This window comes from Rhinichthys klamathensis, unplaced genomic scaffold (assembly GCF_029890125.1).
Source record: "Rhinichthys klamathensis goyatoka isolate OS25496 unplaced genomic scaffold, OSU_Roscu_1.1 h1tg000036l_1, whole genome shotgun sequence".
Taxonomy (NCBI): domain Eukaryota; kingdom Metazoa; phylum Chordata; class Actinopteri; order Cypriniformes; family Leuciscidae; genus Rhinichthys; species Rhinichthys klamathensis.
Window position 1 is genome coordinate 5,687,653 of NW_026606584.1, and position 12,588 is coordinate 5,700,240.

Below are 12,588 nucleotides of genomic sequence, written 5' to 3' on the forward strand. Positions count from 1 at the left end.
TCTACATACATACATAAAAACTATCCATGTGCGACTGATACGCTGCAAATCGGGTGATTTGAGGTCAATGTTTTGGCTGTAAGTCAATGATGTCCTCTGTTGGTAGGAAACTGTAAGAACTTGAACACTTCCGGTGGCTTCACCGCCTACTGGCAGTTTAGAACGCAATGAGCAATCCAGTCATTTATGTAGATCAGTGGGGTGAGACCAAATCCATGAAGATGTTGAATATATATTTTTAAGACTAAATAACAAAAATCTACACAATCTATAAAATATACACATAAAAAACACTAAATAAATAAATAAACAAACATCTGCCACCGGATTGCACACATTCAGACAGATAATCTCCTCAATACTGTTTGCAATGAATGCTGACGAGGAAGCAGGGAAGTGTAATTCTTGACCACAAATCACTAAAGGCCATTGAACCTTAAAGATGTGGCAAAATTATAGACTGTAAAAAAAAATGGTAGGTTTCTGAAGAGCATTTTTGAAGCCCAAAGTGGGCGGAGCCGGCCGTCGCCATCTTGGTAGCCCGTCACTCCCAGATAAACGAAAATGGGCAAAGAGGGGATTAGCTGAGGTGACGTGACGGCTAACAGACAGCAGACAAATGGCTAGTGTTGACAGCAGCAGCAATTCACCACTCGAGTGGCCACACCCTTAATTATGCAGAACTTTAAGGCCCAATATAATTTAAACGGTTGAGTCATAAAAAAATTCGACCCCCTCACAGTTGTCATGAAGGGCAAAATTAGCTATATAGACTAAATCCACGGTTTGCACCAGGCTGTAAAAAACATTTTTTTGCTGTAAAGTTGGGCAATTTAACATAGTATATGGGACTGACTCTCTTTTACATCCAGTCTCTAGTGGCCAGTAAATGAATTGCAGTAAGTCATTTCCGTGTTGATTTCAAGAGAGAGAGAGGAAGGTTGCTGCTTGGGCAAAATGCAAAAAAAGGAATGTCTAAGACTGTAAAAGACATCCAGAGTAGCTCTGTGGTGCTGTGCATCATATCACTGCACAAAAACATTTGGAAAAGCTATATGCTGCAGTGACTAAAGACTATCAACAATATCAAGTCCTTTTAGTCAGCCTAAGCCTCAGAACGATTTCCTGGGTAAACTCTTCACAGGAGGGCCATCTGGGGCAGGCTCTTTGAGAAGTTCACACACAATGCTCAGGAGAAAAGAACAGGATTAACATCAGGCTCAAACACTGAGCAGCTCTAGGCAGAGTTACTGTAACTCACCCAAGGATTTGGGTTAAAGATAGACACAGTTCGAAGAAAAGCTTCATGCTGAGATGAGCCATTTATAACAGCCTGAACGGCAGATTTTCCTTAAGAAATTAAATGGACTGGAATTTCACACAATGGCAAAAATGAAACCTGATCAAATTGCCTTGTGCAGATCTCTGCACATTTATAAAACAAAATCCTCGAGCATAATTCGCAGTTATCGTGTGGGTACAAGAGAGGCGCACTAATTGAGCAAAGAACTCAATGTTTTCCTGTTGTAAATTGAATACAGAGATCCCCTGGAGTAATTTGAAAACAGAGCTGCTGGCTGCTGCCTGCTGCCTGAAGCTGGTGACGCACATCTATGATTACATTCTGGTCAGCGTGCCTATCCATCGACCACGCTTCCAGCCAATCAGGATGCAGTCTCTGCCTGCCTCTTTCTCTCCTGTGCCCTTCTCCTTCGCACATTTCCCCTCCTCCTCTACCCTTTTCCTCTCTCCATTCTCTCCTCCATCCCCCACAGCCCGTTCGGCTCGTTTATTGTCCCTATTGTTCGAAGTGCTTGTGAATTCATTACAGGAAGCAGATGGACACTGGGACCACAAGCTTTTCACACTGGCAATCTCAGACAGGCAATTTGCTATGGGTCCTCTTTCATTCCATCTCTTCGTGCCTGTGTCAATCTTCGGTTCTTCGTGATTCTATATCTACTTGTACAACACCATCTCTCTCACTTAAAAATGTACATACGTATGCACACATGTACTACTACGGTTCTTAATCCCAGAACAGCCATGCAAGCCGCCATCCAGCTCGTCGGGAGCAGCTGGGGTTAGGTGTCTTGCTCATGGACACCTCGACACTTGGTCAGGTGGAACCGGGGATTGAACCACCAACCTTCTGGTTTGTAGACAACCTACATGAACCACTGATCCACTGCCACCCCCAATAACTCTTCCCCTATATGTACGTTATATACCCCCCATCTAAATACAAATTTAATTTGCATTTGTCTTGGGATGATACTCGTTTATTGATGCAAAGAGAAAATGAGAAATTCTCGAAGACGCACAGGCATGAACTGCTGACAAAGCACATTATAGTCTGTCTGTGCAGAGGATAAGAGGTTCTGTATAATGAAACATTTATCAAAAATACACTTTGGGCAACATTTGAGTTGTTCTGCTTAGTTAAGCTTAGTCAAGCCTGAAATTAGAAGATCTGTAAACTGCAAGTTTTGAAAAGCAAGATAATGTCAAAAAATTAATTTGTACCTGAAGACCAGGATTCAAACACGGATACAACTTACTTTTCCACCGAAATTGTGCTGTATGCAATATTGGACGTTCCCAGTGCAGTGCAGAAAGATTTGTCGATAACAATTAAAACTACCTTTCTTTTTTTTTCATATTATCTAGTGGTTTCTAGTTCTGGGCCAAATCATCTTGTATAAACTAAGATAAGATCGGATGAAGAACAGAACCAAACTCAGGACTTAAAGTCTGTGTAAAGCGATATTAAATATGTGTTCTGAGTTTGTCACACCACAGAAAAATGTGTTAACCAACCACCCAGCCAAATTTGAATGATAAATAAAAAACTGGCAAGTAAATAAAATAAGCTATCAAAATCTTTGAAAAAAAAACAAAAAAAACAGTATTCTTCTCCCAAACACTGGGCGCTGAAACCACGCCCACTCGCAACCAGGTAATATGCACTTATGTGACGAAGGCTTAGCTAGCTAACAAACTGTAGGCTGTAGTAACTAACGGAGCAGGCAAACCACTGATGCTAATGCGCTCTAGTTATTATAGTGTTAGGGGAGGGGCCATGCTCAATAGCTTCAGTGCGTCATCGAGCCATGATTTCAGGCCCGCCCAAAACATCCTGAACGCAAAACTGAAAAAAAAGGGAAAAAAACGGTTTAACTCCACAATTCAGTATTTCAGAGTCTTTGTACAGAAACACTGAAATCAAAAGTTTTAATTTTGCCAGTCACTGAAATCAAAAATAAAGTTTGTGCAATTAAATTTGGGTAATTGAACTTGGTATGCAGGTGATAAATTAAACCAGTCGTAGTTAAGTTCTTCAGTACCAAGCTGCCTCTTGACATTTCAGATGAATAAAGCAGTTCACACAGTTGAAACGTGTCATCTAATTAAGCGTTAATTTAACATTACTGTTTCTGTAAATGGTTTCGGCTCTTCAAAATAATTTCATCCGAAACGAAAATCTTTTTTTTCTGTTTCTTCCAATTATTTTTGGTTGAAATTTCAGTGCGTCACTACTTGAGACCACTGACAAGATCTACCGTATCACATCTTAAATATCGCAAAAGCTTTAATTTCACTCATCCAGGGCAAGATAGCTACCATTTATATTCTTTGAACCATGATCACAATTTATATGGTCAATTCCACTTGCAAAGGCTTCAACAATAAGACAATGGAGGAAGTTCCTTTCTTTTACTATTTTCTGAAAGTAGGGATGCACCAAAATAAATTCTGGGCTGAAATTCTGGATGCATTTGGCCGCAAACCAAAACCGAAAATTACTTCTTTATTTTTTATTATTACACTTTTTAATTAAATTCAATAATTTAATGAATCTGAATAAAAATAAAAATAAAAAAATCAAGCCAATGAAATAAAATAACCACACTTTTCTTTAAAGTAACACAAAAATTGGATAGAAAATAGGCCTATATTAAAATAATATTAAATATCAATATATTATGCTTCATTCAGTTCTATGCAACAGAATCAGATTTAACAGATTTATTTTTTGACCTATTATCAAAATAAAGTAGTCCTACAAAACTATTATTTTCAGAGCATCTGTGAGCAGATAGCAGGGAGTGGATCAGTGAACGAGAGGGTTACGTAATTTTTCATATCGGCTCGTTTTTTAGCGGACTTTGCCTTTCCGATGAGCGTGAACTGTAAATGCGTTTGGGCCGTGAGCGACTGAGCAGAGCACGCAACACACACGGAGAGGAACATTGAGCAGAACGCGCTGCGCACACACGGAGCGGAAGGCACAGCGCGCACACACAGAGGAACACTGAGCAGTCGCTTCGAAGTTGTGCATCTTCAGAAGCAGAGCAACTCGCAGTCACAAAACATGCTGAGCCAGAGTGAAACCTGATCGCTGCACACGGAGGGGCAGGGCAGCATATTTTCGGCTTATATTTTCAGCCTTTTTTGTCTTTATATTCGGCAGCCGAAATTTCGGTGCATCCCTAACTGTTCTATGGCAAGTCAATCAGGTCTGTTGAACCTCTGCCCCGTTAAGTAGAAGAAAGGAATGTATTAGACATTTCTGCCTTTTAGGGCCAGATTACTAACAGCTTGCGTCAGTGCAAACCCTCTTATCAAAAAAACAACAAAAAAAACCTACTGTCAGGATTTACTAAAGACACGCAGTTAAAAAGTTAGAGCTGAGAAGGCGTGGACATTTTTTGCGGCTGACTTTATTGGATATGCATTTGTAGGAGTTTCCCTTCAGATGCAAAACTTATGGGAGGAGAGTATTTAAATGAATCATACAAGGAGATTTACTAAGGTTTGCGCTAGTCGATTTACTGATATTTGCCAAGCGGCAACCTTCCAGTCTCTCTATTGAATCCAACACGGTAGTGACTTAAACTGCAATTCATCGACTGGCCGCTAGAGACAGGCTCCAAAAGAGAGTCAATCCCATACAGCAGGAAAAAAATATGTTTACAGCCTGGTACAGAAAGTGGATTTGGTCTATATAGCTAATTTTGCCCTTCATGACAACTGTGAGGGGGGTGAATTTTTTTATAACTCATCCGTTTGAATTATATTAAGCCTAAAAGTTCTGCATAATTAAGGGCATGGCCACTTGAGTGACATGTGGATTGCCGCTGCTGTCAACACTGTAGTCGCTTGTCTGCTGTCTGTTAGCCGTCACGTCACCTCAGCTAATCCCGCCTCTTTGCCCATTTCGGTTATCCGGGAGTGACGGGCTGTCAAGATGGCGATGGCCAGCTCCGTTCACTTTGGGCTTCAAAAAGGCTCTTCACAAACCTAGGGGTGACTCACGGACACTACGTCCATTTTTTTTTTTTACAGTCTATGATATTTGCGCCATTATTTACCGTCCAAAAAAACGTCTTAAACCAGATAATTGGCTAATTGGTAGTTTGCGTTTTTTGGAATTGGGCTCTTATTGCTATATATTACTAATTTGCAATATTAAGAGAACCAGGGGAAGGTTTACAGTTAAAAAAAAAAAAAAACTTCCAAAATCCTTTCACCACACTGCACAGTGAAACCCAACACCTCAGAGCATTAAAAGATATGAAGGCGGGTAATATGAAGAAGCCTCGTTCTCCTCTAGAGATATTTCCCTATTTTACTGGGGTTGAAAAAGATGTTGAGTGGTAGTGTTGTGGGACTGCCACTAGCCCACCCGTAAAAGGGTATGTGGGGGGTTGGGCAGGCCCTGTTCTACTGGGGAAGCACCCTCAAAAGCGAGAGTGCACCCTCAAGAGCACTCTCCATTTATACTGTAATAATATATTGTCAAAACAGATTTGGCAAATGCTCCAGTGCATATTTGTGATTGCACTCTGGAGAATGTCAAATGTATCGATTTACAATGCGTTTTTATATATACCTCGAGACAGGGTTTACCTCTTAAAAGTATGGACCATACTTATATTTTGCACAAAGTAATAAACTACTAAAAACAAAAAAATTACATAATCTAATAATCAAAACTCTCATCATGAGCACAAAACAAAGTTAACTAGTAATTTCAAAGTTTTTTTTCTTCACTTGACATCTCTAAATAATTTTCCAAATTATCATATAATAACATTGTTTATTATGAAATGCTCTTAATATGCTGATTAATAATGCTAAATGTATGAAAAAAAAAACGTCTAAAGGGGCAATGCGTTAACTTGTCACAAACCTGGTTTAGATAAACGGATAGATCGGAGTCATCTGTATGACAGATAAGAATAATTGAAGGCCTATTGGCTGCACTGTCATTTTCTGCAGTGTTTAGCAAAAGTATCTGTTTTTCTGCTTACCGTGTTCCTGCTAGGCTGCTACTGTTATTAAAATAACTGCGTCATCTGCAGATCTTAATGTGGCGCTTTATGTATTTAGCAGGAAAGAGAAGCATCGTGCATGGAGCGAAAAGAGCTTGAATGAAGCACTTTTGGCTCTAGATAAAAATAGTAGAGAATGTAGCGTGAAATATCATTACCATGATGGCCCTGAGCACCTTTGGTATGAACCGCTCCATTGTTTTGACTTGCTACTCACTTTATACTGTAGAAACAGTAAAATGGTGCAATTATGTCCCGCAGTCCGGATGGAACCAAACCGTGGTCCGCCATTTGAATGCCACTGCTCTAAATCTAAAAGAGCATTTCTGACACTTTCCTTTTAAATGTACATTTTTCACATATTTATATTACATATTTATTATATATTACTATACATTTTAATCTTCTAAATATATAATAATTAAGCTGACATGGACTCTTGAGGGAGATTGCAAATGAGCATGGCCTTTGTTAATTTGCATAATCATATAGTCATTTCTGGATCAGGAGTTTGAATTCATTCATTACCAGTTGCAATGTTGATATGCATGACAGTACAATTAAATTTGATAAATAAAGTCCTCTAAACTGATTAATGTGCAGCAGAATAAATCAACATTATAGTCTAAACTTTCATGATTAATGAGTATTTATGAATGTCACATTTGAAGACCGTCCTTCCTTTCTGCTTAGGCAAATTAGCCGCTAATTACTGTAGATCACAATTCATAAAAATCAGCCTTATGGTTGAGTGTTGATGCAATTAATTGGATGTGAAATTGTTAATTAATTGCAACAAGAATTACAGTTTATCAGGCACAGAATTGATGCTGCTATCATTTGTGACACTGTGATATTCACTGTTTTGCTACTAAGAGAAATCACTATGAACTTCAGGGGGGGGAAAAAGACGGTCATGCATTTAATTTTGCCATTACCCATTAAAAAGTCAACTGGCTGCAGGAAATTTCCACCCCAGCTGGGCATAATTGGGGCAGAAAATGCCTCAGTCTGAACTCTGTATTATTTTGGCCTTGCTGTGCTGCACTAAGAAATTGGTGACCTTTGCAAAAAGCCACTTTTAATTACACAGTAAATTAATTTCCATGTTATGATGAGATGCGACTTTTTAAATCGGTCTGAATGTTTAAAAGCACAGGCATAGCTCAAACATGACAACTGGTGCCAACAGATGTCATTGAGGTGAGTTAAAGGTGGCTTCTGTTTCTCATCTCAATATCCTGATCTCAGGCGAATCTTCCTTTACCTCCTCAACATGTAAAACAATAGCAACCCCTGATGACAATTTATTGTTAGTCTGTTAACCCATCTCTAACAGAGTTAATCAAGCATCCTCAACATCCTCAACATCCTCAACAAACAGATCAATGTTTCAAGATAGAGGAGAACAATGCAGACAAGGCTGAATTTTCATACCAGCACTGTGAAAGGCACACCAAATATCCAAAATCTGTAAATGCGAACACACGAAACATTCAAACACTACAAAGGGATGATGTTTATCCATCCCTAGACACAATGAGTAACACTTCATGAATGCCCATCATCGGTTACATCTGGAGTGCACCTATATTTACAACAGCAATAGTCACAAAACAGTTTTATGTGGTTAATATACTTCTAATGTTGTCAAGACAGCATTACCATCCAATGCCATAGATTATCATCCAATATTACCATCCAATAGAACTTTGGGACTATCAAAGTAAAGATGCGGTCAAGTGGAGACAATGGACCATTTTGCCTGCAAAAATATTACTAATGCAAACACACCTGAAGTTGGCACTAAGCAAGAAACAATTACAAAAGCAAGAAACAATTAATAAAGCAAGAAAGACTGCACAGAAAAACAAACTAATAACCAGTCCAAAAATTTAATTCTGCACGCCATTGATGCTGAGGAATATCTCCCATCCCGGTATTACCCGTCTGAGTTTCCTCACACCCCAGTGAACATATGCTAATGAAATAATGCATGTGTCACCAAGCATTAGCCCGCACAGGCATGAAATCAGAGCGACAAAAGCTATCTTCAGACTAATGAGGAAGATCTCCATATTTGCTGACCTTACTACACACGAGCCGCATTAAATATTAGCTGAATTACATTACTATTCTGTTGAATTATTACATTTTGTTTTCAAAGACTAAAATGACTTAAAATATGTTCTTACCTTTGGTTTTCTGTTCAGTAACCTGTAAATGAAAGCAAGAGAAGCATTTTCAGCAAAAGCCATGATATATTTCTCTGCAAATACAACTACTACACTGAACAAGTACATAGTATAATGAATATTCATACCATAATATTGTAGCATGCTGACCTGACATTTGCAGTAGTAATACATTATATATTCCAATAGTGCAATTAATTTAAGTCTTGTACATATTTTCTTTGCCGTCAAAAAATGTGTTTATGCATGAAAGCATACATAAATATCAGCAAAGTATCACTACAGTTATAATGATTAAAAGGATGGACTAAAATGGATGCATTATTTTAAAGCACCTCATTATTGTCAAGCTCAAAAATATGGACATGATCACTATGCAAATCTGGAGTGTTTTCCTGTTTTGTTGTTTGAGTGTTTGTTATTACCATACTACAAACATCCTTTACTTAACACACTTAGTACGGTACTATAAAGTGTGTATGGGACATCAAATGTACAAATGACACTAAATTAAAACAAAATTAGCACTACCAGACATTCTGGTGTATCCGTAGTACTGTATCCAGACTCGATTTGCTTTCTATGCTGTCTAGCTGACAGGTCATGTTAAAAATTGGAATCAGTTCTGAATAAGAACTGGCTTTCGATTCCCAAACCTAGTCAAAAATAATAGAAAAAATACTTGAAGGCTACATGCAACATTTAAATTGAATATGTATATTTTTATGTAGCTTTTTAAATAACCCATTCAACAGCATATTTGTGGTATCAAAATTGGTAGAGATATAACACCTCATACCTTGCTAAAATACATAAGTAATCAAATGTTTTGAGACTTCATCTCTTTGAGTAGAGTGATCTCTAATTCAGTCTTGAGGGAGGTTCAAAATTATGCCTAGCCCAGAATAACAGAATGACTTAACAAGCACAAACCAAAAACAAAACTAAACTTCCAGTCTTAAAACCCACCTCATACTGCCTCATAATCTTGACAAGAGGCCCAGAAGGCGCCTGGAGCGAATCATATTGGCACAAACAGTGGCCTGCTAATCGAGTGGAAACAGACTACAAACAGCCCTCTGTCAGAGAGGAGGCCGAGGGGAAGAGGAGTAAGAGAAGGAACCAAGGCCAGAGTGCTAGTTTACATTCCCTGGTGCCATTCCAGAACTGTTATAAAGACTGTTCTTTTCTTTCTGCCCTTTTAAGTACAGAACACCAACTCCAGAACACTCATCTGAAAGGTTCTGAATGAAGATGCTGAAGTATTTAATGTGCATTTGCTGAATCCCAGAGCATCTAACTGAAAAAAAAAAAACATTGAGAGATGAAAAACCCTTAAACCAAAAATGTAATCTGCTGTAACTGATATTAAAATCTGTAGGAATGCACAAAATATCTGTAGTATATCGGTTAACAGATTGTCAGGTTTTTGAATCAGAAGTCGGTATTTGATAATTGTGTACTCATTCATGCCGCCATCTAACATTAATCTCATTGCAAATAATTAACTGTTGTATGTTAAATGCAATTGTAACGCGCATGTTGTGTTTTGGTTTAGGGTATGTTTACACAACACCGTTTCCAACTGAAAACTTTGGTTACACTTTAGATTAGGGTCCAATTACGATTAACTAACTATTAACAATAAACTCCTAATTACTGCTTATTAATAGTTTGTAAGGTCGTTGTTTAGTTATTGGGTTGGATTAAGGGATGTAGAATATGCTGTAGGGGTGTAACGGTACACAAAAATCACGGTTCGGTACGTACCTCGGTTTTAAAGTCACGGTTCGGTACGTTTTCGATACAGCAAAAAGTAAGAAATGCCAGAGAATTTCCTATTTGTTAAAAGAAAAAATATTTTTTAAATAAGTGTGAGTTTTCCTACATCTTGAAACTTTCAGGTCTATAAATGGGTGTCATCTTTGAAGGATGAACAAATAATGTTTTGGTCATCCTCACATTAAAAATAACATTTAAATAAATGAATAGTTCAGATGCAAAAGCCATTTGAAATTTTCTTCTAGAATGATCATTTTTATCAAGCTTGTATATTTAAGTTCAGTAATTTCACTTAAATGGCAATGAAGATTACCTATTAATTGTCATTTGAGTGAAATTACTGAACTTAAATATACAAGCTTCATAAAAATGATCATTCTAGAAGAAAATTTCAAATGGCATTTAGAGGCTTTTGCATCTGAACTCTTCATATATTTATTTATATAATATTTGAGTTTTGAAGTGCTGGAAAAAGATGTGTGAAGTACTTCACTATTCCAGCCAAACTGGTTACAGTTAGTGTTACTATATTAAATCCATGGTGAATGTTGCTGGTCTGTGGACGTAAAGTATTACTAGTTCATTCACGGCACAATGTTTCTCCTGGTGTCCACGTCAGCGCTGTTTGATCTAATAGAGATCTATGGTTAATAACGGAGAAATGTGAATGCTTCTCACTAGATCTCGCAGCGATGTTATTACTTCAGTGGCGAATTCAAATGTTTTCTTCACTGGATCTCTTAGCGCTGTGTAGTTACAGTGTCGCTTGATCGAGATCGGCTCGCGCTGCACAGATGTTGCTGGTCAGAACTTATAAACGGTCCGTGAAGCACAATAATGAGTAGCGCAGTTTCGTTCCGCTATCATTATGCTTGCCATTTGATGTTGCGCAACGTTGTGGTGATCGCGCCAGCGCGGATTTTGTCGGCAGGAAAAATGGTCCAAGGAATCGTTCGGTTTGTATGCGCACCGAACCGGAAGCCTCGAACCGAAACGGTTCAATACGAATACATGTACCGTTACACCCCTAGAATATGGTCATGCAGCATAAGACATTAATATGTGCTTTAGAAGTACTAATAAACAGCCAATATACAAGAAATATGCATGCTATGATGCTAATATGCAACTAGTCAATAGTAAGAATTGGACCCTAAACGAAAGTGTTACCAAAACTTTTTATGCATTTTGGCCGTTCATTTACACAACAACGCAGTTCTGGGGGCCTGAAAATGCAAGCTTTTGAAAACAGGTTTTAAAGTGAAAGGTTTTATAAATGGGTTTTAAAGTGCAAGGTTTTGAAAATGATGCCTTTACCGTTTCTGTGTAAACTACAAAAACATGAATTTGTGAAAATTAGTGACATCATGCACATGCGTGTTACATGTTTACGCATGCGTATTACGTTTTTGCGGGGTGTTTCTTGACAAAGTGACATCTACTGGCCTGGCATGCATAATACAGCCTTTTTAGTCATTTTCGCAGATCAGTGTTAACGGGGATCGTTTTGACAACGTTGTTGTCTGTTTTTAATATATCGTTGTCGAGTAAACAAACCCTAAGTTTTCAATCTCTTCCCTGTTCTGCTTTGCCTGAGTTCTGTTCTCTCGTTAAATCTCCTTGGTTGTTAATTAATCCGGCACCCGTTTCTGTTGTAGTTAATTATCTCTCCCCGTGTATTTAAGCCCTTAGTACCCTCGGTTCTTTGTTCGATCTCGTTTATGTGTAGTGGTTGTTTTCTCCAATGTTTCTCTGCGATCTCCTGAGTAGTCTTAGTTTAAGTGTTAAAACAAGATCTCTCTGATATTCCCCTGCGTCGTGCGTTCTCTGCAACCACACGTGACAGTCATATTTCATTTTGTACATTGTTTAATATAATATCATTGCTAAATTCACTTGTAGCATTTAAAAATGACTGGTGATTTATGTTTAATTTAAGCAAAATAATAGACAATGTTTATGTCAGACATCCATCAGATATTGTCCTTATAAAAAGAATAATCTGCATTTTTGGCTAGACAGTGAGAAGGTTGTTTTTCCTCAATTTTTTTTCTTTCTTTTCTTGTAACAGAATTAAAATAAAACTGACCGTTTTTCCTGCAGTGTTCTTCTTTGTCTCTACTTCTTGCCTTTTCTTTTTCTTTTCTTCCATCAAATGGTTCTCTCCTTGTGATGTTCAGCTTCTCTCGGCTAGAAGAAACACAGATGAATGGTTACTAATTGACAGGATGGAAGAATCAAACTACCACCCAAGCCAGGAAGACCATGCAAGA

At 38.0% G+C, this 12,588-nt stretch overlaps 1 protein-coding gene across 1 annotated transcript in view; it reads right to left on the reverse strand.

Moving 5' to 3' along the window:
* Positions 1–12,588, reverse strand: part of tnrc6c2 (trinucleotide repeat containing adaptor 6C2) — a 66,400-nt gene that overhangs the window by 36,051 nt on the left and 17,761 nt on the right. The window contains exons 2-3 of the mRNA XM_056246172.1: positions 12,405–12,505; positions 8,534–8,555 (exon numbers count right to left, since the gene is read on the reverse strand). Coding sequence (XP_056102147.1) covers positions 8,534–8,555; positions 12,405–12,467 — 85 coding nt within the window. The 5' untranslated portion in view covers positions 12,468–12,505. The remainder of the gene's footprint in view (positions 1–8,533; positions 8,556–12,404; positions 12,506–12,588) is intronic.